The sequence below is a fragment of the Cetorhinus maximus genome, chromosome 25, assembly GCF_964194155.1.
Source record: "Cetorhinus maximus chromosome 25, sCetMax3.hap1.1, whole genome shotgun sequence".
Taxonomy (NCBI): Eukaryota; Metazoa; Chordata; class Chondrichthyes; order Lamniformes; family Cetorhinidae; genus Cetorhinus; species Cetorhinus maximus.
Genome location: NC_135903.1, coordinates 3077846 through 3103454, shown reverse-complemented (window position 1 = coordinate 3103454; position 25609 = coordinate 3077846). Strand labels below are relative to the sequence as shown.

Below are 25609 nucleotides of genomic sequence, written 5' to 3'. Positions count from 1 at the left end.
GGTCTTGCTGAGTTTCAAAGATTAGTAACTGATCCTTTGTGGGGTAAGGAACAGAATGACATTAGTCAGTGCTTGCCAAAAAGGGGTTCAGCAACAGATATATGTTCTCATTTTGCAGCTTTCTACCTGTTTAAAACATAAAAGGATGAACTAGACTTCCAGCCTTCAAAATGCAGTCAACTGGCCTGACTAGCAGTTTGCAACGAGACACCAGTTAGCAGCTGCCAAACCCTTGCCAGTAAGGTGGCTCTCAATAGTTTGTAATGAACTCTCAGAGTTACAGCAACCCCAGTTTAGCCAGCAGAGCCATGAGGTACATATGAACATATGAACAAGGAGCAGGAGTAGGCCATTCAACCCCTCAAGCCTGCTCTGCCTTTAATAAGATCAAGGCTGATCTGATAGGAACCTGAAATCTGCAACCCAACTACCACCGATAACCTATCACCCCCTTGCTTACCAAGAATCTATGCACCTCTGCCTTAAAACATTCAAAGACTCTGCTTCCACCACCTTTTCAGGAAGAGAGTTCCAAGGGTTTGCAACCCCAGGAGTGAAAAAATTTCACCTCATCTCTGTTTTAAATGGGCAACCCCTTATTTTGAAACAGTGACTCCTAGTTCTAGATTCTTCCACAAGAGGAAACATCCTCTCCACATCCGCCCTGTCAAGACCTCTCAGGATCTTATAAGAGATAAGAGGTAAAGAGGTCACGATTATCATATTTTTAACTGGGGATTGCTGGGCTTTGCTCCCTATTCATGCAGGTTGGCACTGAGGGTTTTGACTTGCTGGTCCCTATTGATCTTCCCCAGATGCCTGTCCAAGGCCTGTGACTCAGAAGACAAAAGCCTGCGGGGTTTATATGTTGCCACTGACAAACTCAGGGCCATGATAATGATTCAAAGTGACATTCAGATAAGGCTTGTTCCACAGAATCTATTCCCACAGGATAAATTTGACAGTGTTTCCCGTGTGTTCATCAGGGGCAGTGGAGCTTGGACTGTTGTAACCTTACTCACACAAGCTGTTGTTGATGTTGCTGTCACCAGACCAAAGCTGAACGAGGGTCTGAACAAGGCTGGCCACCAAAATCAGACTCTTTGTGACATGCGCCAGGTGATGTCATCACGTATGGGCACGATATCACCATGTGAACAGTGATGTCATCACATTCAGGGATTCTGTACTATTGGATAGACAAGTGGTGAAGTGGCGGGGGGGGTGCTTTTGCATCCCTGTCTCATTGATGTTGCTGCTGAGAGGGAAAGGAATGAGCACAGGCCCCTGTCACTGTTTACATAGGTACGTGGACTAAGGGTCAAAATTCCAGATGTAATGTCATCCTGGTCCCAGATAGTGGCCGGTCTGGCTAATGAACTGGACTGTTCGGTATAAATCTGGACATCTGGCCACGCTAGTCTTAATAAATAGTTAAACTCTGGAGCTCAGTTGCACTGGTGGTGCAGTGAATAAAGACAATGACAAATCTGGAACTCTTTCCATCTATTGAGGCTGGGAGTTAATTGAAAATGCCAAAACTAAGTTGATATATCTTTGTTAGACAAGGGAATTATGGCTCATGGAATCAATGCAGGTAGATGGAATTAAGATTCAGTTCATGAAGATAGAGCTGGAGCCAATCTTTCCTCAAGACTTGCATTTATTTACAGAGTTAAACATTACAAGCATACACCTCCAAACTCAATTACCCCACAATTTCAATAAGTGTCTCTTTATATGCGCTCAAGTGAAAGCCCAATTGATGCCTGCTACCGGTATACAATTAAACACAATCAACACAGATCAGCCTTGCTCGAACTAAATAGCAGAACACGCCTAAGGAGCTGAATGTCCTCCACCTGTTCCTATGTTCCACACATTATTCCTAGGTTCTGTTTTGGTTCTGAACCAGGGCAGCATTAGGAACATTACAATTGGTCCAGAAAGGGGGGGGGAAAAAAAAATCCACCTTATTCTGCTTTTTAAAACATCGGAGAGTCTCACAGGTTTTACTGAACTGCTATTGAATAGCTTTAGAATTGGGGTGGGTAAGAGTTAATTCAAGAAATTAATGATGGGTGAACTCATGGCAAATGGTAAAATCCGTGAGAGCTCCTAAAGACAAAAGATTTGCCACCTCAAGTTAACTTTTAATAAGTGCCATTTTTGAGAAGATGTCTTTTTGATCCCAGAAGCATGGCAAGTACAATTCATTAACATTGCTACCATAGGAACATAGGAATAAGAGTAGGTCATTGAGCTGCTCGAGGCTGTTCCACAATTCAATTAGACCATGGCTGATCTGTATCTTAGCTCCGACTACCCATTTTGATTCCATAACCCTTAAGACCCTTGCCTAACAAAAATAATTGAGTCATTCAGTCTTGCTGTAATTTGCTTTGTGATTAGCACTGTGGATGGAAGGCTAAACTATAAAAACAAAAATTAATATAATAACATTGGAGAGATTGGAATCAGTAACAGTGTAAATTACTTGTAGGAAGGAGTAGCTGCAGAACACGACAGAAATTATATAACCCAAATTACAAACTTAATTATCTCCACAATGTCATGCCATCTGTTGAATCTGATGCTAATTTGTTACCATTTAGTCATAACGTTCAAGTGAGAGGCGGCTTTTCTGAACATACTAATTAAGCAAGGAATTACACAGATTGAATCATTAAAATTAAGAAAAAAATACAAAATTACTCTCATGGCATTTCCAGAAACAATTAAGGGAATTTGAATTAATAATTGAACCAGGAAAATGACTCCAGTGTCTGAATCAAGCCCTCAGTGCAGATGATGCTTGGCTAAGATTCCAGTTGTTGCTGTAATAAATGGGATGTGGAATCTCATTGAACTCATGAAAGGTCGTGCCCCGACTCTCCACACTCCCCTGATATTTCTTAAAACGGAACTTGAGCTTTGTGAGACCGGTTTTAACTCAAAACCCATTTGTTTACATAGAGTTAAAATCATGTCCATTGTTATTGGGCTTGTAACCCAGAGAATTTTTGCACAACTGGAATTAAAAAGCTAGTCCCAGCTGCCAAGGCTCAACTGTTCTTTAATGGGAATAAAAATCAGAAGAGGAATCAAACGGCCTTCCAACCTGCTTATCACTCATTCAGGCACTTATGCAGAAAGTCAGAATCTACACCACCCTCTGCCGCACCACATAACCTTTTCATCAGCTACTGAGTTATAGGTGTCCCAATCCTTACACTTTTCTCTTTTTTCCGTTTTTAGGGTTTCTTCAGGAGAACAATCCAGAAAAACCTGCACCCTGCCTATTCCTGTAAATATGACGGCTGCTGCGCGATTGACAAAATCACCAGGAACCAGTGCCAGCTCTGCCGATTCAAGAAATGTACTGCTGTCGGCATGGCAATGGACTGTAAGAGCCTCTGTTTTCATATTTCTGGCTTCTTGTTTTGTTGTCTTGTTGTTTGTACACTCTGAGCAAAATGACAATGGAATATATTCGAACTTTCGTTCGGTGAGTGAGATCACCATGCCAGTCATGATGGGCCGGTCTTCTCACACCTTGAGCCAAATTTACCCTTTCCCTTTGTTGTGACCACACGGAGCAGTGGAGGTGAACAGCATAGATGCATTTAAGGGGAGCCTAAATAAACACATGAGGGAGAAAGGAACACAAGGATATGCTGATAGTATTAGATGAAGAGGGTCAAGAGCATAAAAACTAGCACAGACCAGTTGTGCCAAATGGGCTATCTCTGTGTTGTGCAGTCTGTTTAGTTTCTCTCTCTCTCTCTCTATCTCCCCATCACCACCACCCCCTTCTCTCATGACACTCTTGTTTCTTTCCTCAATATCATTTCGTCTAGTGTTCATCAGAATTTTCCAAGTACCTGTTCTATATATGCTTCCTCCTAAAGCCTCAATGAATTCAAATTAACTCACCACACCGTCTCCATGGTAACTCGCTCTTTCCCAGAAGCTCAGAACCATAGAACTCATTATGAGCCCGGTTTTAACTCTGTCTAAGTGAATGGGTTTTGAATGTGCTGAGATCTCGCCCAATATTATGTCTGTTAGTCATCCCTTCTTATCGCAGACCTTTAAAATCTGAGCTTGGTGCAACAAATGCTTTTCTTCTCATTTAATTTAATTCACCTCAAATTATTTCCTACTTTATTAACTTTGGTGCTGTCCTTCTTTATAGGTCTTGGCCTTCAGTGGGTCACTTACCTTTCTGAATAAAAGGTGTAACATGGGTCAGAGGAGAAGCAGGGTTCCCCCATGCAGCTTCCAAGATGCCTTATTCCCTCCCAACGCCTTCCCTTCCACTTATAACTATTATGCTAAAATTAATAAATATTAATTGGATAGCTGTACCAAGGAGCTAGAACAGATATTGTGGCGTTCAGTTGCTCTGTGCCCAATTATCTGAGTCTGGTAACTGATCTATCCTCACTATGTTTGCTTGATTAAGCCTGGGTGTGGAATCAGAGCTGAGGTAACCACAGAAGCTGAGTTGGGATAAGCATGGTGCAGACATTTTGTGATTGCAGAGATATTTTAAAACTCTTATAAATAAACCTGTTGCACATTTAGAAACCAGTGCCATCTCTGCTTTGCTCTGAGATATATGAAATAGTCAACAAACATGATGGGCCGAATGGCCTCCTTCTGTCCTGTATTATTCCATACAGCACCATTTGTGTATGCCTAGATTTCACTGCACCATAAAGAAAGGATTAATCACTGACCCGAAGTCTGCTAGTGTTATACTGGTGTTGCTATTCACTTCTGTTTATTGACCTTTAATGCAGGGAAGTATGAGTTAATTTAGATGCCAAGACCACTGAAATGTTGAACTAAACATGCCCTTTAATAAATGGCCAGCAGAGTCACTTCAATAAACCTAATTCAAAGACATGGCAGTGCATATTACAGAGAATTTTAATGAGTTGATAGCAAGTGCAGGAGAAATCTTAGTTAAAATATTTGGGTTAACTTGTGTGGAATGGAACTGAATCAGAGACAGACATAACTAAAGGTTTTACTTGGTGGAATAGCCATTATGTGTAACAAGATTGGAACTATTGACAAGGGAACAAATTAGGGGAGTTGTACCAGTCTATGGGGAAAAATACGTTAAAGCTAAAATTATTGATAAAGAGCTTATTCAAAATCAGTATCTATGGAGCTGAACTGTGTCATGCAGAATTGTGTGGATTGTCATCTGGTAGAGGAGGAATGTGGCAAAATTAGCTGCTTGTAATGAGGATTTAGATTTGATGAGACCTGATCAGCCTGTGTTCCAGCATCAGAACTGTAGAATGCTTTAGTCCCTCATATAATCTCACAAGGTTTAAATGCAGCTTTTTAAGTGGATGTTTAGGTACTGTACACTTAATAAATCTGATATTCATTGTTTACAAACCCTATTAATTTGAGGAGTAAGTTATTAGCAAGAGCGGACCCACTCTCCCTGACAGAATGAGCTTTCAGGGGAGATATCTCGGTATTGAACTTGTTCAAATCCAGACATGTTTGCGATGTTGAGTTGCTTTTTGGGGCCGAGGAAAGGCACTGTTTTATTGTTTTAATCCTCCCTACAATTTTTTTCTTCCTGACCGGCTGCCAGCTCAAAATTACAACATTGTTCCTGGCAAGAATATGTCCATGTCTGACATCTGTGTTGAATTTGGGCCGAGACCAAGACTTATCAGCCAGACGTTCTACCAAAGCTCCTTCATAACTGGCCAGTTATGGGCAAGAACAGGGCTAGATGATGTATACTGGGCAGTAGGGAACGTACATTCATCCCTTACCTGGACCCCATCCATCCTACTTCACCTTCCTGAAATAAGGATTTGGGAATGGCACCATTTTGAAAGGTCAGATGGCTTGAACACAGAAGCAGTTCTTTGACTATCCAATATACAATGAGGAATCATTCACCAGGATCCTAGCTCCTAATCATTTTCCTGCTGGGTGTGGACAGAATTGGATTCCGCTCCAATTTTCCCACCCGTCAAAGCCTAGGCTGGTATGCGAAAGATGGTAACCTGGGCAAGGTAGCAGAAGTTAACCAACTCCTCCATGACTGAATCCTCACTATCAGTTGACAATTTCAGGCAAGGATGGGATGGGAGAAATGTAAAGAATAAATAACTGATTCCCATTCCCCCGCCATGTCACCCGATGGCTCAATAGCTTATATTTATATAGCGCCTTTAACATAAAGAAACATTCCAAGGCACTTTGCAGAAGAGCTACAAAACACCAGGAGATATTACGTCAGATAACCAACAGCTTGGTCAAAGCTTCAGAGCTCTGAAGAAGAGTCATACAGACTCGAAATGTCAACTCCGTTTCTCTCTCCACAGATGCTGTCAGAACTGCTGAGTTTTTCCAGCATTTTCTGTTTTTGTTTCAGAATTCCAGTATTTGCAGTATTTTGCTTTTAGCTTGGTCAAAGAGGTAGATTTTAAGGAGTATTTTGAAGAAGGAAGTGAGGTGGAGAGGTGTTGGCAGCGAATCCCGGGGCTTGGGCCCAGGCCAGTGAAGGCTTGCCCAATGATGGAACAATTAAAACCAGGGATGCACAAGAGGCCAGAATTAGATGAGTGTAGATAACTCGGAGGCTTGCGGGGATGGAGGCAATTGCAGAGATAGGGAGGGGCGAGGCTATGAACGGGTTTGAATACAAGGATGAGAGCTTTAAAATCAAATTAATCCAATAAACAGATGAACACTTGAGACCAGGAAGGTCATAGAACAGTCCCCAGTTGCTGATCTTAAGTGGGGTGGCGGGTGGGACATCACAATTGGCTTGGAGAAAAGAAATTCAGTCAGGATTCCCGCTGCTGATCACTGTTGCCTGAGGATGGTTGAAGGGAGTGAGGCCACAGTATCACACAAGCAGGAAGCTGCTCAATTCTAATGGTCAGGCATCGTTTAAATAACACCTCCGGGTTTCTCGTAATGGCCTGCGGGTCTGAGAGAAAGCTGCACTCCCAGGTGACACAATATCCCGAACAATTTCTACTTAAAGACTCACAGCAGGAGAGGCTGAGGGTTATCAGTCTGTTGACTAGAAAGAGAAATTTAAAACCCGTTGACATGGGTGCAAAGAGAGGGAAGGTGGTCCCCACATTTTTATTTAATATTCTTTCATGGGATGAGGGTGTCGCTGGCAGAGCCAGCATTTGTTGCCCATCCCTAATTGTCCTTGAACTGAACATTTCAGAGAGCAGCTAAGAGTCAGCCACATTGCTGTGGGTCTGGAGTCACGTGTAGGCCAGAGCAGGTAAGGACGGCCGATTTCCTTCCCTAAAGGAGATTAGTGAATCCATGTTCCGCAGAGTATTAGCCTGGGCCTCTGGATTAGCAGGTCCACCGACATTACCACCATGCCACCGTCTCCCCCATTCTCCAATGCTGCCCTGGAGGTCCTGCTTGGGGGGGTGGGGGGCACTGAGGGCCAGGAGGAATGCATTCCTGCAAACTGCGGACAGCAAAGAGAGCTCGGACGGAGGTTGCAGAGAAAATCTGCAGAATGAAAGTCACGAGATCCAGTGTGAAAAACAGTTTAATGACCTGACTTAAAATTTTTTTAAAGCCACATAATGAGCTTCTGGATTTCCCCTGACTCAAAATTACAATTTCTGTCCGATAGATGAGGACCATGTCAAAACATCCAGCCCTCAAAAGGATGACACACTTTAAATGGGATTTTTAACCAGCTTGTGAAAGCCCGAGGCTCCCCCTCCTCTCCCCCGATCGCCCCACCCCTCGTGCTGCAAGGCGTGAGCACTCGACATGGGGACAGCTCGACTTCCTTGGCTCAAACAAATCCTTTCTTTTCCACACTGACGTAAAGCTCGGGATCTGAATTTGTATGTAGGCCAGCTGTTGCCAGATGTGATCGCACTAGATTATTTGCAAAAACAAACGTGTGAACTGAGCAGCTCAGCGCAACTCAGCCCTAATGCTGTGGGTATCCTGGTTTGGAAAGGGTTCTGTTTACTGTTTTGTTAGATTCCAGTAAAGAAATGTCTGAATTCAGTTCTATTTAAAATACGCCCAGGTAAAGCAGCAGCATTTTAATCCTCTTTGGATGTGAGTGCTGCGGGACAATACAAAGCATTTAGCGCATTTAAAAATCCTTAAACCAACTCACGGGCTGGATGCCACATTGCCAGGGGCCCTCCCTTGTGTATATTCTATAGATCGACATTGACTGTGAAAGAATGCTCAATGACAAGGAGATCTTACAGACATGGATATCCTTGGAAAGACTTTAAAAATGAAAGTATTTGCACTGATTACGGGACTCCACAGGGTGGGTTTTGTGCCACAGGAGTTTCTCAGTTGGGAGTCAGTCCAAAGGATCTATGAAAATTTTAGAGATACACAACAGGTAAGGCAGAATCTGTGAAGAGAGAAACAGAGTAAATGTTTCAGGCCAGTGATCTTTCACCAGAACTGGAAAATGTCACACCTGTAACCAGCTTTAAGCCAGTGCAGAGACAGGGAAAAGGGTCGGGAGGAGAGAAAGAAGGAAAAGGGAGGATCAGGGATAAGGTGGAAAACCGGAGAGATTAAATGACCATCATAACCAGCTGTTTATAAAAAAATTGGAAGGAATTGTTGTGATCTCAATTGTTGAACATAATGTTGACTCCAGAAGGTTGTCACAGACTCTGATTGGCTCTCCAGCTTCGAGGACCCTCCCCCCCCACCCTTAAATGGACATGAAACCTGTCTCTATGCCAGTTAAGGCCTCACATACATGGAAATCTTAACTTTAATCAGCTTCCCACCGGCGGCAGGTTCCCAACCCCAAAATCCATCCGGGCCCCTGCTTCCTGCCACCACACGGAAACCTCAGCCCCTTAACAAATATTCTTTCTCCTACCCAAATCGAACACAACCTCGAAATCACTTTGAATGCTTTTGCCTTTGCTATAAATCTGGACCGTGATGAACGGGATGCGCAGGCGATTGAGCCTGACGCTGCCATCCATACTTCCAGCCACTGGGGGCTCCACGCTGTGAACTCTGCATCACAAAATCCATCTCACACCTTTCCCAAACCAGCGGGTACAACCTGATGCTCAGGCCTGTGGCGAGTTTGGTGGCAGGAGGGCATTTTATTAGCCGGGAGGATGGTGCGTAGGGAACCTACCACCTTCCCACGTCCACCCCTATGAGGTCTGTGGTGGGAGGGCCCGTGTACGGCCTTTGCCACCAATCCAATCCCTCAAGTGGGCAATTAATGCTCACTTAAAGGCCTCATTGTGCTGCCACTGGTATTAATGCAGTGGCTGGCCAGGGGTGGAGGGGGTGGGGGGCGGGGGCGGGGGCGGGGGTGGCCGGGGGTGGGTGGGATGGCCGGGGGTGGGTGGGGGTGGCCGGGGGTGGCCGGGAGTGGCCGGGGGGTGGGGGTTGGGTTTGCCATGCAGGGAGCACAACAAACAAATGTTTGCAGGTTTGCGTGTGGGCTCCCAACGTGGGAGGGAGTCTCTCATTCAAAGGCTCTCAGTGTCTGATCGAGGGACCCAGCATTGGGGTGGGGGCAGTTGCCACGGACAGCCACCACCCCCTGCCCTTGCTGCCAATCCCCCTTCACCCGCTTCCCCCACCTCTGATTGGCCCCCAGCTCTTAGCAGGTGGGACTTGCACCCCTGGGGTCCTTGATCCCCATGAAGGCCCACCGCTGTCCAGTTAGGCGGGCAGGCCTTCTCGGGGATCAAGGACCCCGCTCCTTTGGCCGGGCCTTCCCGCAGGGCTCACACTGGCTCTCCAGCTGGAGGGCAAGACCCCTCATCACCTCCATTAAACCTGGCCCAGTCCCTGGACTTTTCAAATTTAACATTGATAACGCTCCCACTGCTAAGACCAGTTAAAACAACCCAACTCGTGCTTGGCCAACATCTGATAAATCAGCACAAATTAGCCACTAAATTATTGAGCTCAGCTGTATTACTTAGGGCAGAATTTTACCGTCCCCTGCGGTGGGATTGCAAGTGGGGGGGCCTGTAAAATTCCGTCTGCGCCTTTCGCGCAGCCTATTCGTCTGGCCACAATTTAATGGGCAGCAGGCAAGGCCTTGGACAGCCAGCTCCCCCCTCGCGCCAATTGAAGCTGCGTAAGGGCTGCTTCCCGCCCAGCCACAAATTTCCAGCCAGCTGGAGGAGGTTGGCGATGGATGGTAAGCCTAGCACGTGAGCCTACTCGGCCCTTGAGTGGGAAAGGAGCGAGTTGCCCCCTTCACGGGCCCACTTTTCCGCTCGGAGGCCCCCCCACCGCCAAGCCCTGCCCCCCACTGGGTGCCCCCTCACATACACCCCCACCCCCACCACCACCACCGCACCCCACCCTGGGCTTTTGCACCTCAGGCCCCAACCCCCTCCTCACTTGCCATCCCCTCTCCTATGGAGCCTCCCCTCCTGACCCCACTGAGAACACCTCCCCCCCGCCAATTTATCTGTCTTCCGGCTCCTGGCTCTTGTTCACTGGGACTGGGTGCAGTCCTGGCAGTGTCCGCCACTCCCAGTAGCGCTGCTGAGACCAGAGAGCTGCTGGCCATCTGATTAATTGACCGGCAACTCTCGGAGGCAGGACTTCCTCCCCAGGAGGGGGCAGAAGTCGCACCTTGGGTCTCTTAACGCTTCTCCCAGCATTAAATAGCTGTGGGGTCAAGTTTCACAGCGACATTTCTTTGGTGGTGTGGCAGTAAACCCTCCCACCTGTGAAATCCTGCCCTTAGTGTAACTAGTACCACTAATACATAGAATTACATAGAACATATAACACAGAAACAGACCATTAAGCCAACTGAGTCTGTGCCGGCATTTATGCTGCACTCAGACCCCCTCAAATCCTTCCTCACCTCACCCTCTACTTCATCTCCCTCATCTGCTAACTGAGCTTCCTCTTAAATGCATCTATAGCGTTCACCTCATCTACTGTCTGTGGTAGCGAGTTCCACATTCTCACCACACTCTCTGGATAGAGAAGATATCACTGAGTTCCTTATTGGATTTCTTAGTGACTATCTTGTAATGATGATTTCTCATTTTGCTCGTCCCCCACAGGCTCCCTGGGCTGAATTTCTGGGCCTTACCCTGAGTTCAGTCCCGGGAAGGCCACCCACCCCTACAAGGCAGCCAATTAGATTTCTGATTGGCTCTCCAGGTTTAAGAATCCGCCCACCGCCATTCATTAGGCAGGGAACGTGTGTCCATGCCAAGGAGGACCTTACCCAAGTGAAAATCTTGACTTTAATCAGCTTCCCACTGATTAGAGTGGGATGTGAATACAAACTGACAGGCCCAGCAAGGAGATTGGGGGCCAGTTTCAGAAAGGCAGGGCGGAGGTAAAACACACAGGGTGGGGGAGTACTGTTGGGGTGGGGTGGCAGAGGGGGGCGGGTTTCTCCATTAGACACAGTGTGCCTGAACAGGAGGGACCCCTCCTTCAGCCCCTAAAAAAGGCTGCCACCATGTAGCGTGGACACGTGGCCACTAATTGGCCATTTAAGGGTCTCAATTGGCCCAAGGGGAGAGGGCGACCTTCCCGAATACATCACCCAACCCCCTACCCCTGTTGCTGGCAAAATACCAGTGGAAATGGGTAGGCAACGGGCACGGCTCCACCACCAAGGCAGCTGTTTTTACGGCCCTCCGGCCTGCCGGTCTGCCCCCAGGCGGGGCTGTGAAATTCCACCCTATATTCTTTTGATTTCATGATGACCAGAACTCCACACAACACTCCAAGCGTGGTTTCACCAAAAGTTTGATAAAGGTTTAACATAAGTTCTCAACTTTTTAATTCTGTCCCTCTCAAAACAAACCCTATTTACTTTCGTTTGGGCCTTATTGACCTGCGTCGCAACCTTTAGCGATTTGTACATCTTTGTTCCATCTAGACTTTTATTTTCCTGGTAATATGTGACCTCTTTACCATCATTGGGGAAGTCGGTGAAGCTTTGTTGCTGGCTTTAAAATGTTTCAGTATTTATCAGTTTATCAATTTCGGTATTATCAGTGTGGGCTCCCAGGAAATGCTGGGCGGAGAGACTGGCCGTGAGCTGTTTTTTTTTTTCCATTCCTATCTAGTGGTTTTGGATGACGATAAACGCATCGCGAAAAGGAAGCTGATCGAAGAGAACCGGGAGAAGCGAAGGCGAGAGGAGGTGGTAAAGACCATGCAGAACAGGCCCGAGCCTACCACCGAGGAATGGGAGCTCATCAGGGTTGCCACGGAAGCACACATGACAACCAACGCACAGGGTAGCCACTGGAAGCAGAAACGGAAATTTCTGGTAAAGCTTAATGTCCACAATTACGCTAATGTTAAAAATAGCGCTGCTTTGCTGGTCTAATGCTCGGACATCTTAGATTTCCCGGGGAGCAGTGAATGCCAGAAAATGAGGAGGGCTCAATTAAAGCCAGGAACTCGTCCTACCCCAAGTTTCCTGTATTTGCTGTGCCCAGGCAATCAAATTTGGGGGAGATGGTGGCGTAGTGGTAATGTCACTGGACTAGTAAACCAGAGACCCAGGCTAATGTTTTGGGAGGTAAGGGTGGGGGAGGCAAGGGTACAAATCCCACCACAGAAACTGGTGGAATTTGAATTCAAGTAATAATCTGGAATTGGAAAGCTAATTTCAGTAATGGTGACCATGAAACCATAGTCAATTGTTGTAAAAACCCAGCTGGTTCACTAATGTCCTTTAGGGAAGGAAATCTGCCGACCTTACCTGCTCTGGTCTACACGTGACTCCAGACCCACAGCAATGTGGTTGACTCTTAGCGACCCTCCAGAATGGTGTGGCAATCCACTCAGTTCAAGGGCAGTGAGGGATGGGCAGCAAATGCTGGCCTTGCCAGTGATGCCCACTTCCCATGAAAGAATAAATATAAACAAAAAATCCTTAAGCACAGCACCTGGAGCATCTGCTCTGTATTTTTTCCAGTCATAAAATGAGGAGAAAATTGTCTTTACATTCCTATTTCCAAATCACACATATTCAATTAACATCCAGGGCCATTAAGAAATCACACACAAAAGTTCACTTGAAGGGCAAGGCAAGAGAATTACGTTTTAAAGCCATTCCAACTCCCGATTATTTTAAATATTTTGGGTTTTCCTTAGTCTCTGTGGGGATTGCCCCGCTGTCTGTATTTCTTTCTTCCGATTCCATGAGTGCCTCCGGTGGGTTTGCCACTGGGAATGTCAGGTTTCTGGAAGGCCAGCAGAGCAGTTCCAGTAGGTCAGGTTGTACCAGAGGCGCTTTGTGCCAACCTGCTGAAACTACCATATGCCCTTGAACGAATAGTGACACAATGGCTCTCGGAGCCCAGACAATCCTTCCAGAACACGTTCTGTCACGTTTTGAGGAACGGTACTCTCAGTTGCTTTGGGGACTTTGTCTTTTTGGCATTTCCAATCTTTTTTCTGTCTTTTCTTTCTCTGTCTGCAGCAGAGCTTGTCCTTGCCCTTCAGTTTGGTTTCACAGTTGGCCAGGTCTCTCCCTTGTGAATTCTTAGCTTGCTTCAGTTCTGTAATTGTGCTACTCATGGCTTCATTATCCACTTGCATCTTGGACAGTTCCACAACTTTTCCTTTCAAGGTCTCTTTTGTTTCATTCAGCTGGTTCTTCAGGTCTTCAGTCTCTTCCTTGTATCTCTTAGCCTCCTCCTGGACTAATGAACATTGCTGGACCTTCTCTGCCAACTGTTGCTTCATTTTGTTCAGAGTGGCATTAAATTCATTCTGCTTCTCTTCATAATTTTCCAGAGAAACAAACGTAGACCTGAAAGATCCTTATAGTATGTGAAGGCCCTTCCATTTTCCTAACTCACCCCGAGAACCCATGTTGTATTTCCTTAGAAGTTCTGGGATTCCGTCTGATTTTAGGTGAAATATCTCAAACCAGGTTGAGTTTGATCTTCTGTAACCAATCCTGACCTAAAAGACTGGGTCCCTCTCCACTCACTATTATTACAGGCAGTTGTGCTGTCTGTTGCTTGTAAGAGGCTGGGACAGTGGCAATGCCTTTTACCTGAATAGATTCTCCTGTACAAGTTCTTAATTTAGCGATTGTCCACTCCAAGTTTATTGGCTGTCTTCCTTCATTAAGGTACCTGAACGTGTGTTCTCCGACCACCATAGTTGAGGCACCAGTATCCACTTCCATTGTCAGTGACTTCTCATTCACTTGTACTGTCACCATAATAGGCTCAGTCTTCACAGCATTCACACTATATAAGGAGTAAATATCAGGAGCAGCAGCTTCAGCCTTTGCTGTACCCGTTGCTTCTCCCGTTGCTTCTATCATGTTTATTTGCTGTTTTGCAGACTGTTTCAACTTTGTTCGGCATTGCTTAACCACATAACCCTTTTTATGACAGTAATGGCATTCTGCTCCTTTGAATTTACAGGTGTCTGCTCCATGGTCACCTCCACATCTATAGCAATTTTGTCATGAAGCTGATAATGAAGCGTTTCTGTTAGACTTCTTAATGTTTCTCCCAGTGGCCATTGAACCGCGCTTTAATTCTGCAGGTCTGGTTTTCACGCCACGCTCAGCGGCAGGTTCCCGCCCAACGTGAAGTACGGCGCCATTATCCATGTGTCGCAAAGCCTGCGAGTCTATTATAGCACTTTAAATGGCGAGGGAAATTTCTAGGGTGCGTTTAAAATCGCTATCGACCTTGGCAAGTTACCAGCGCTGTATGGCGTCGTTCTTGACTCCACATACCGGTCGGTCCCACGGCATATCATTTAAAATGTCTCCAAATTCGCAGTATTCTGTTAACTGCTTGAGGTTCACTACACAAGTTGCGATGGACTCTCCTGGGGCACAAACTCTTGAATTGAATTTAAAGCGCTGCATTATCACAGATAGCCTCAGCTTGAAGTGTGTTTTCACTAGGTTCATTAATTTGCTGTATGACTTGGAACTGGGCGCGCTCGGGGCAGTGAGGTTACCAATCAAGTTATATGTTTCACTGCCGCATTCACTTAAGAGGATCGCTTTCTGCTTTTCTTTGGTGGTTATTTCATTTGCTACAAAGTAAAATCCAAGGTGCTCAACATACTGGCTCCAATCTTCAATATTAGCATCATATGGGTCGATTCTTCCAAACAGCAGTATGACTGATGAGTAGTTTTTTTTTAAAGTAACAGGACAAGGTGCAGAGTCGAAGTTGATCCCACTCTCGTTGCCAGTTGTGATGACTCTGTGGAGCAGACTGGTTTTGTCAAGAAACAGTTAAACTTTATTACAGAGACATTTGCAATGTTCACACACTTGACCAGATCTCTCATCGGAGTAGCCCACCTCGCGGATTGCCCGTGCCAAGAGCTCACTGGCTGGAGCCCCCCCACAGTACATCACATGACCTGTGATCAGCAGGAGGGAATGACTACACATCCAGTTACCACATTTGCAGAGAGGTGCCCTGCAACCTCTATTTTTGAGCTCCGCTGTGTATTGTCCCCTGACTGAAAGGTACATTGTGCTGTTAAGTTTCTCAAAAGTCACAATGTGCAGAAACTTCCCTGATTTAAGGATATAAATTTCTAAAGATGTTGGCTTTGTAGTGAATTAGTTTATGCCCAGGGAGCAGATTCAAAGACCTCTGACAGAAGACCATGCCAGGAAAGAGCTGTTCAAATTAACAACCAAGGAGGTGAATATGCATCAAGGATTCTCTTCCATTTCAGAGACCAAAAACTGCAGCCTCCTGCCAAGCTCAAATAACTCTTCATTTATCATGATCTAGTAATCCGATAGCCTCTCTTCAATCTCCAGGTTGTAACAGATTTCAAACAGATAAGGACTGAAATAAATAAAAGCACTGAATGTGTGTCCCAGAGAAACTGACTGCTGCTAGAATTACTACATAAATCTTTACACACTGGGTGAAGTCTTAATTTCCTTTCCATTAATTATGGTTAGAGGGAAATGGGTGGTCATTTAATCTCTTGACCCTGAAATGAAATACAGCGCAGATGAATCTCGCCATATTGTTCCCTTCATTGTGACTGTGACTCAGTTCCCAGGGGCAGCGAAGAGCTAATGGGGACAGAGATCTGTTTCACATAGAATTTACAGCACAGAGACAGGCCATTTGGCCCAACAACTCCATGCTGGTGTTTGTGCTGCACATCAGCCTCCTCATTTATTCTTAACCCATAACTATGTACATATCCCAGGTACTACCATGTATGGGTACTGCGTCCACGCTGGCTCCTTCCAGACTCTACTCCCAAAGTCTACTATCATGTGACTGTATACACCATGCTGTGGGTGGCCCTATTCTCCAGTCCCACATTAACCCTTGTTCTGCCAAACACCTTTATATTACAATGGCATGCTGCTAGTGCTTAAAAGCATATACAACATAAGGCTGCATCAATTTCTTAGACTTAATCTGCAAAAGAACATTATCGAGTGTGGAATTTTTTTTGTTCTTTAGGGGGCAATGTTTCAGAAGAAATTTTGATTGACCATTCCTTTGTTTACTTCTGTTGCTTTTTTAAAAATGGTTTGGTGAATTCCAATGATACCTTTGGGAGATTTGGCCTGGAGTTCATACTGAGCCCCGCAGTGTGAGAAAGTTGAATTCACATTAGCACACATAGGAACATAGGAATGGGAGTTGGCCATTTAGCCCCATGAGCCTGTTTCACTATTCAATGAGATCACAGCTGATCTGCAACCTAACTCCACATATCCTCCTTTGCCCAAATCTCTTAATACCTTTGGTTAACAGGAATCTATCAACCTCAGTTTTAAAATTGACAATTGATTTAACATCAATTGCCAATTGTGGAAGAGAGTTCCATACCTCTACCAGCCTTTGGGTGGAATTTTGCAGCGGGATTTTAAGGTCCCGATGAAGTCAATGGACTTTTGAACGGCTCATCGCATTTTACAGCCCCGCCCCCCCACCATGACAGGGCCGTAAAATTCCGCCCTTTGTGTGTAGAAGCCGTTTTAACTTGATTCCTGAGAGGTCTGGCTCCAATTTAATTATTCCTGTGTGCCAGATTCCTCAACCAGCAGAAATTGTTTCTCTCTATCTGCCCCATCAGTTTTCTTTACTATCTTGAAATCTTCTTTTAAGTCACCCCTTACTCTTCTAAATTCCAGGGAATATAACCCCAGGTCGTGTCATCGGTGCTGACTCACACACAAAGCACTCGCATTCCTTTATCACTTCCAACTATGTCCCACTCAGGTTTCCCTCACTACCTGGCAGTCCCCCTAAACCAATGATGGAATCGGCACTCCCTATTCAAAAAATAGGGTTCTGCATTTACAAAGAAGCATCATTAAACTCACACATCCTCTGAGGTTCCTTTAATTCTGTTGATTTCTCCAATATCTTTAGAATGTCGATGGCCTCACCGGGGACCATATTTTGAAGCCGTTATTGACACTGGGAGGGAGCTGGGTGAATCAGTACAGCGTACATGAGGCCTGAATGAATAGGTATGCACAGTCAGGGAGATGAGACAGTAAATACACAGTACAAGGACTTTATTGAAGTACATGAGCGCTAACAGAATAGGTAGAGAGTGCCAGAGAATTAACTGAGTTAAGTACAATGTACCAAGAGAGCAGAGAGAATATGTGCACTTGATGTCGAAATACACTTAAGTTTATGACCAGTTTATCAGTGTCAGCTGTGACTCAGTAAGCAGCAGTCTCACCTCTGAGTCGCAAAGATCTGCGTTCAAAGCCCTCTCAAGAGCTTAACTGCAAAAATCAAGGCTCTCATTCCATTGCAGCATTGAGGGAGTGCAGCACTAGTTGAGATGCAATCTTTTGGATGAGATGTTAAACCTAGGTTCTGCCTGCTCAGGTTTTTTTTGTTCATTCTCAGGATGTGGGCTTCACTGGCTAGGCCAGCATTTATTGCCCATCCCTAGTTGCCCTTGAGAAGGTGGTGGTGAGCTGCCTTCTTGAACCACTTCAGTCTAGGTTCACCCACAGTGCTTCAATGCCAGGTGGTCCATCTAGTTTCATTCCTCATTTGTGACTTTGTAACAACTGAGTGCCTTGCTAGGACATTTCAGACTCAACCACAGGTCTGTGGTCACATGTAGAGTCACATCCAGACCAGGTAAGGATGGCAGATTTCCTTCCTAAAGGGGATTAGTGAACCAAATGGGTTTTTACGACAATCAACAATGGTTTCATGGTCATCATCAGACTTTTAATTCAAGTTTCACCATCTGCTGTGGCAGGATTTGAACCTTGGCCCCCAGAGCATCACCCTGGGTCCGTGGATTGTTGGTCCATCAACATTACCACTATGCCATCACCTCCCCTGGAGGATGTAAAAAATCCCATGGCACTATTCTGAAGCAGAGCAGGGGGGTTATCCTTAGTGTCCTGGCCAATATTTATCCCTCAATCACATGACAAAAGAACAGATTTTCCAGTCGTTCTCATATTGCTGTTTGTGGGAATTTGCCATGTGCAAATTGACTGCTGCATTTCCTACAACAGGAATCACGCTTCAAAATTACTTAATTGGCTGTAAAGCACTTGGAGATGCCTGATGGATCACGAAAAGTGCTATATAGATGCAAGTTGGGTGTGAGACCCTTTTCAAGGATTTAAAGCCTTTGAAATTATTTGGGTGCCCTTGAGTTTAATGACCATGTTTACGAGGGGAGTATTCGTGATGATATCGGCTCAAGAGCTCCCAATAATCTATACTGCCATCCAGCATAATTTCCAGAGTGCCTCTCATTTATTATAATCTATGCCCACAGCCAGAAGACATCGGCCAATCTCCAATGGCTACTACACCAGAAGGAGATAAAGTAGATCTCGAAGCCTTCAGTCAATTCACCAGGATTATCACCCCAGCCATTACCAGAGTTGTGGATTTTGCCAAAAAGCTACCAATGTTCTCGGAGGTATTTTTTTCATTGAAAATGTTCTTGTCTTAGCCTCTGCCTTATTTTTAACTTATTGATTATGGGGAGGGGGCACCGCTACTGTTTAGCATTTTCATTCAAGTTATTTTGAAAACACTATGATTGTCACAATCGAATCTCATTACATTTAGCGTACAGTGTTGTTGTCACACATGGTTGACTTGCACCTGGCAAGATTTTCAAGGCTTATGCCATTTCCAACGTGTTTAAATTTCCCGTGTGAACTGCTTGGCGTTAAGAATAAAGCTGCCACAAATACTGGGATTTGTGAGTGAATCCTTAGTTCTGGGAATGTTAAGTGACTGAATTTAAGAAGTTGTTTTAAATCAAGCCCAAATTTCCATTGGGATTGCATCAGAGTGTGTTGGAGAAGTTGGTCAGCATGGCTTTTTTGACAGCTTACTGGCCCACCTGGGATTTTCCTCCTCCCACACCTCACCGCTCCCCTCTGTTACCATCACCAATGTTCACTAATTCCCTCTCAACATTCACTAATGGCAGACAGGAGGGGGCAAAGCCAGTGGCTTTCTTTTTTCCCACCCTGGTTGCTGTTGCGTCCTAGTCCCATCGCCTGGGAGATGGCAGTAGTCTCCGGGATATGATGGTAGAGGCCCAGATTTTCCTCAGTGGAAGGGGAAAGCCCTGGGGAGACATCTCCCCTCCCTTCAGCCAGCTTCAGAGACTCACCTGCTGGAAGCCCTAGTAGTAGTAGGACCCCTCATTCTGACCAATGGGACACCTATTACAGTCCCTTGCCAACTCTTTTAAAAGGTGCAGCATCTAGATTGCCAACCCTTCAGGATTGCCCTGGGGCTCTCCAGGAATTAGAAATGAACCTCCAGGATACTGAAGCAAGCAACCCAGGAGAACAATCACAACGGCATTAAAAATCGTGGGTTTTTAAAAATCTTCTTTGAATGCTTTTATTTACTGAATAATAATCACGGAGGACTGCCTAGCAGTCAGAAATAATCCAATCAGGTAATGATGAGCCTGTTCTCTCTCCAATTGGCCACTTGAAGGCAGTAGCGTGGGGGCAGGGGTGTCATGTGATGAAACCTCCTGGAATATGTCCAACCAGAGTTGGCATCTGTAGCAGCAGCATCCCTGCCAAATACATAATTACTATAAAAATAATAGATTGGAGCAAAGTGCTTCACGCCAAGAAAGATTAGAGGACATTTGTTGCAACAAAAACTTTACCAGAGGCTCATATGCAGCAGGCAAGCAGTCTGCTTGACACTTCTGCTAATGGGCCTCTTAACCTGGGCACAAAGAGGTAAAGAATGACAAGCCAAGGCTACTTAGCCTTCATGCCATGATCCAACAGAACGTTATCATGCTCCACAATGACAGCACTATTCATTGATGAGGAGGCAGTGGCGTAGTGGTATTGTCACTGAACCGGTAATCCAGAGGACCAGCATAATGCTCTGGGGATCTGGGTTTGAATCTCACCATGGCAGATGGTGGAATTTGAATTCAATAACCCCCAGACTCTCAGCAACGTAGTTGTCTCTGAAATGGCCTAGTAAGCCAATCAGTTCAAGGACATTTAGGGATGGGCAATAAATGCTGGCCCAGCCAGCAATGCCCGCATCGCATGAACCAATTAGTTAAAAAAGTTGACACCTTGAGCCTGTTCCACTATTCAACAAGATGGTTGATCTTCTACCTCAACTCTGCATTTTCGCACTATCTCCATATCGCTTAATTCCCTTGGTACCCAAAAATCTATCAACCTCTGTTTTGAATATACTCAACAACTGAGTATCCACAGCTTGTTGGGGTCTCAAATTCCACAGATTCACAACCCTTTGAGGGAGGACATTTCTCCTCATCTCAATGCTAAATAGTCAACCCCTTATTCTGAATCTGTGACCCCATAATTTGTGGGGATTATGGTTCCAGCTGAGCCAAACCTTGAGAGAACGCCATGTACTTTAATAAAAATGTCAAAGCAAACCTTTAGAAGAAATTTGACAGGAGCCCGTCTTTCAATTCACAGTGATATTTTTCTCTATCTATGTGTTTGCCTTTTCATTGCCTGCGGTCTCTAGCCCCGAATGATTTCATTGCCCTGTTTGATTGCCTCTCCTCGAGGGGAGGAATGGAGATACGGGACAGAAAGTGTGCACACTTTGGCAGGTTATCTGATGAAGGGCCTTGCAAGATACTCTACCAGATTTCCTTAAAGAGGTCCAGCCAGCCATGTGACAAGTGATGCAATTGGTAACTTGCAGGTAAATATCCCTCGGTCACTTCAAATGAATGAGAAACGGGGACACTATTTTTATAGATTCACACTGGCTTTGTTGCTCACTATAGTGACCAGAGGAATAGACACCTGTAGTCACCAACTTTGCCCAGACCAAAATTCTCACCAATTCGCCTTCCAACCTGCTAGAAAGTGAGCACATGAGCCTGGCAGGTGAGGGCAGAATCAGGTTGGGCTGTGAAACCCCATTGTCAGTTAACTTGGTGATATCTACCATCTGGGCTTCACATGTGAAGAAGGATTATTAGGCCCATCAGGTACCCTGTGCCCCAGTACAAGTAAGTGCCTTCAGGAAAAGAGGAAAGAAAAGTTTGAAGCACAGAGAGGAGGGAAGGGCAATTTGACATTTGTATAGAAGTGGATGCCAGTGAAAAATGAGAAATAAGATATACCATCAGCAAAGGGTTTCTGTGTGAAATCATAACCTATCCTTATAGACGGCCCTAATTAATTGACCAGAGGAAGTCTTCCCCCAGTGTTCCGAGACAGAATGTCGGTCCCGCTACTAATTTCTTGCTGATGAAGCTACTTTCTTGTTGTGTTCTGTCTTGTTCAGCTGCCTTGTGAAGACCAGATCATCCTTTTGAAAGGCTGTTGCATGGAGATAATGTCTTTGAGAGCTGCTGTCCGTTATGATGCAGAGAGTGAGACACTGACACTAAATGGAGAAATGGCCGTGAAGAGAGAGCAGCTGAAAAACGGAGGGCTAGGGGTCGTCTCAGATGCCATATTTGAGCTGGGCAAATCTTTAGCTGCCTTCAACCTGGATGACACAGAGGTGGCACTACTCCAGGCAGTTTTATTGATGTCCTCAGGTAAAGCTCCTCAGCATTAAGTATTAATGTTGTAGAAGCTGCTTTTCTTTTAACTCGAAATATTTTTATTGAGTTCTCACAGCTCTGAAATCAACCTTATTTAGACCACTAGCATCAAAGGATAGGAAGGCAACAACAGCCCCAGCACAAGATTGCGCTCTCTCTTGCAAGTCACAATTGTGACTCCATAAGCACATAAGAAATAAAGGCAGGAGTGAGCTATACAGCCTGTTGAGTCTGCTCTGCCATTCAGCAATATCATATATGATCTTCTACGTCAACTCCACTTTCCCTCCCGATCTCTCCAACCCTCAATTCCTTTAGTGTCCAAGAATCAATCTCAATCTTGGCTATCCCATCATGGGCAGTCCCTCAGGATTGAGGATGACTTGCCACCATTCCAGTTTGATGTGTTCTGAGATGACTGATAAGTCCAATGCATAATCTTAAGACTCTGCCACATGCGGGGCAAGTGGTGCTTGGAGGCTTGGGTAGATGAGTTGTTTGGAGGTTTGTGCGTTCTCTCCGATCCCTCAGCTTTGCCTCTGCATGTTCCTGATGAAGTCTCTGATTGTGTTCAGTGCTTTCCCAAATGAACTTCCTCCTTTTTGGTTGGTCACATGCCAGGGTCTCCCATGAGTCGGCAGGGGTGTTCGATCTCTTCAGGGATGGTTTCGGGACATCCCTAAAGCACTTCTGTTGTCCTACTGGATATACTCAATGAGTAAGCATCCAAAAGTCTCTGGGATAGAGAATTCCCAAGATTCACGAACCATTGATCTCAGTCATAAACGGCCGACCCCATATCCTGAGCCTATGACTCCCTAGTTGTAAACTCTCCAGCCAGGGGAAACAACTTTGTGTTTCCAGAAACGTTGGGCATCAAGGTAAAAATCACTTTTAAGGCCTGCACAAGTGGCTGAACAGACAAAGTGAGATACACCCTGGTTGTGTGCCTTCTGACCACATGATATTGGAGAAGGATAACTTGTCTCATAGTAACCACAGCTACTTTCATACGCAGAGTCTCATCAATATTGAATTCAATGATGAACCAATAGCTTCCATTAGAGGCAGGAACGAGTATAAAGGGCTGCAGGGGCCTCGATTATGGAGGCAGTAGCAGAAGGAAGATTGGAGAGGGGAGGGGGACATTAGGGTTGGGGGCATTAGTCAACTGAGGTAAAATTGGGAGAGGCCAATAACAACAGCTTGCATTTATATAGCACCTTTAACATTGGAAAAAGTGTTGAGTTGCTTCACAGAAGCGTTATCAAACCAGAGTAAGTCCACTCATCCTACACTCTTTCCAACCTCAATGTTGAGGGAGACAGAGAGAAGGTAAATCTCCACAGAATGGAGAGGATAAAAAAGGGTGGGGAGCAAATTAAAACAAATGGATTTTGGTCCAATGGTTAAATGTTTCTTCAGTGCTTCAGAACCATTATGGGCTGGCATTGTGGCTACCCCAATTTTAAATGGACAAAATAATAAAAGGCTTGGAAAGCCACGATTGACAAATTCTTGTTCTTGCTTACAGATCGAACAGGACTGACCTGTATAGACAAAATAGAGAAGTGCCAAGAGGCCTACCTCCTAGCGTTTGAACACTACATAAACTATCGCAAACACAACATTCCACACTTCTGGCCAAAGCTGCTGATGAAAGTCACAGACCTTCGGATGATTGGAGCCTGTCACGCCAGCCGCTTCCTGCACATGAAGGTTGAATGTCCCACAGAACTCTTCCCTCCCTTATTCCTGGAGGTGTTTGAGGACCAGGAAGTGTAGGCCTGAGTGAAAACTGGGAAACAAAAGAAAACACAATCACTGGCTAACTGCCTGGCTTCATGTCCATTGTGGATCATTTTGTCTACTTGGCCGAAACTCAAAGAACCATTCCATGAATGCGGGTACCAGTTGCAAATATTTTGTAAGTCATAGTAAAGTGTTCCTTGGTCCTTGTGCTCTGTCTTGCAAAAGGAAGGTCGTGCTGACTAGCTGTGCATTGCTGCTTTACAGCTGAATATATAAACAGCTAACTCCAAAACGAAATGGCCAACGGTCCCATCTTCATTCTCACAAATTCAAACAGGTGCAACCTTTTCAGTGGTTTATCAGTCAGCGGAAGTGTTGTTCTATCTTTGATCACCGCTGTGTGTGGAAAAGGGCCTCACATTATGACCGGTGACAGCATTTCTTTTTTTACTTTCAACGGTTAAGAGAGAGAGAGAGAGAGACGGAAAGTCAAGGCATGAACTGCCCTACCTCAGTGTCGCGTGGGAGGAGCTGCAGCACAAGGAGGAATGCAAGTGGATAAAACGCTGCAGAGGGGAGTTTACAGGAGATGTCTACTATGTTTGGCGAGCACAATGGAATTTGTTCGCCTGCATGCAATTGCTGGGAGCTTGCACGCCCATCGGTAATCCAATGCCGTTTTCTGTGGGAGAAAAGCAGCTCCAGGCAAAACCTCCTTCCTTCTTAAGCATCTGCAAGCCTCCTAGTTCCATCAGCGCTGAGGCCTCTTTTTTTTTGTCAGGTGAAGCCTCTTAGCGGCACAGACCTCACCCATGGAGAGCAAAACCTGCCATTTATGTTTTTTGACAAGGAGCCCGGTGGAAAAGGGCTGCAAAGAAAGGGTGGGGGAAATCGAGAAAGGGCACCCGAGATTCCCAGGCTCAGGAGCAACAGGGGAATTAGCTGCACAAAAACATAGGAGTGAGATGTATCAGTTGGTAAAATCCTGACAGAGGTACAAGTGTTATTTGGGCTTAAGATGTGCCTGCTGGGGGACGGGGATTGGGAGGGTGGGGGGAGCGGAGTTTAACCCTTGCATCCTGAGCCTGAGTGATTTCCTTGGTAACCCTTTGTTTAACCCTTTAGTGGCTATTTCCCCGGTGACATTGTTTTTAAACCACACTCATACCTTTTACATCTCTCCACTTCCTGAAAGACACAACTATAAAAATCTCCAGGTTCAGGTACTCTGACAATCTGCAAAGGTCATCTTTTTTGAAAGCATAGCGTTAAAGACATCTCTGTTTAAAAGTCTCACATTCCTCTGATGGCACAACCATTGTCAGAAACAAAAAAAAAGAGAGAACAGACCAGTATTAAATGCAAGAGACCTTCAAACGCTATTGCCTATACTAACCTCATCTTTAGATGTTCGCCAGTGATTTTCAAACCCATGGAACTGAAACTCAAAATTGGTACATTAAGGTTGTAAAAGTTTCATCAATCATCTATCCCAGAAATTCATATTCCCTGTTTTAAATCCCACCCCCCGTCCACCACAAAAGACGTTTATTGTGTGCTGCATCCACCAGTAAGAGGGTGCAGTTCCCAATTCTGTATAGTGAAGCTCGTCAGAGTCTAGTAGATACCCAGCAACTAGAGTCTCTAATATTGGAGGATATGTTGCAGTGGTGTGTCTCGCCTGCAAGCCTCCAGTCCCTGCTGTCTTATTTCTTTTTATATTCTTTTATGGGATGTGAGCGTCCCTGACAAGGTCAGCATTTGTTGTCCATTCCTAATCGCTACAGCCAATTGGCTT

General features: G+C 45.2%; 1 protein-coding gene across 6 annotated transcripts in view; it reads left to right on the top strand.

Moving 5' to 3' along the window:
* Positions 1–25314, top strand: part of LOC144667817 (thyroid hormone receptor alpha) — a 247792-nt gene extending 222478 nt beyond the window's left edge. For 5 of the 6 annotated variants that reach the window (XM_078529294.1, XM_078529298.1, XM_078529295.1 and 2 more), the window contains 5 exons: positions 3259–3406; positions 12111–12316; positions 18793–18939; positions 21795–22053; positions 23594–25314. In XM_078529294.1, the coding sequence (XP_078385420.1) occupies positions 3259–3406; positions 12111–12316; positions 18793–18939; positions 21795–22053; positions 23594–23844 (1011 nt within the window). In that variant the 3' untranslated portion in view covers positions 23845–25314. The remainder of the gene's footprint in view (positions 1–3258; positions 3407–12110; positions 12317–18792; positions 18940–21794; positions 22054–23593) is intronic. The other variant, XM_078529292.1, reaches the window with a different exon arrangement.
* Positions 25315–25609: the final 295 nt, after the last annotated feature.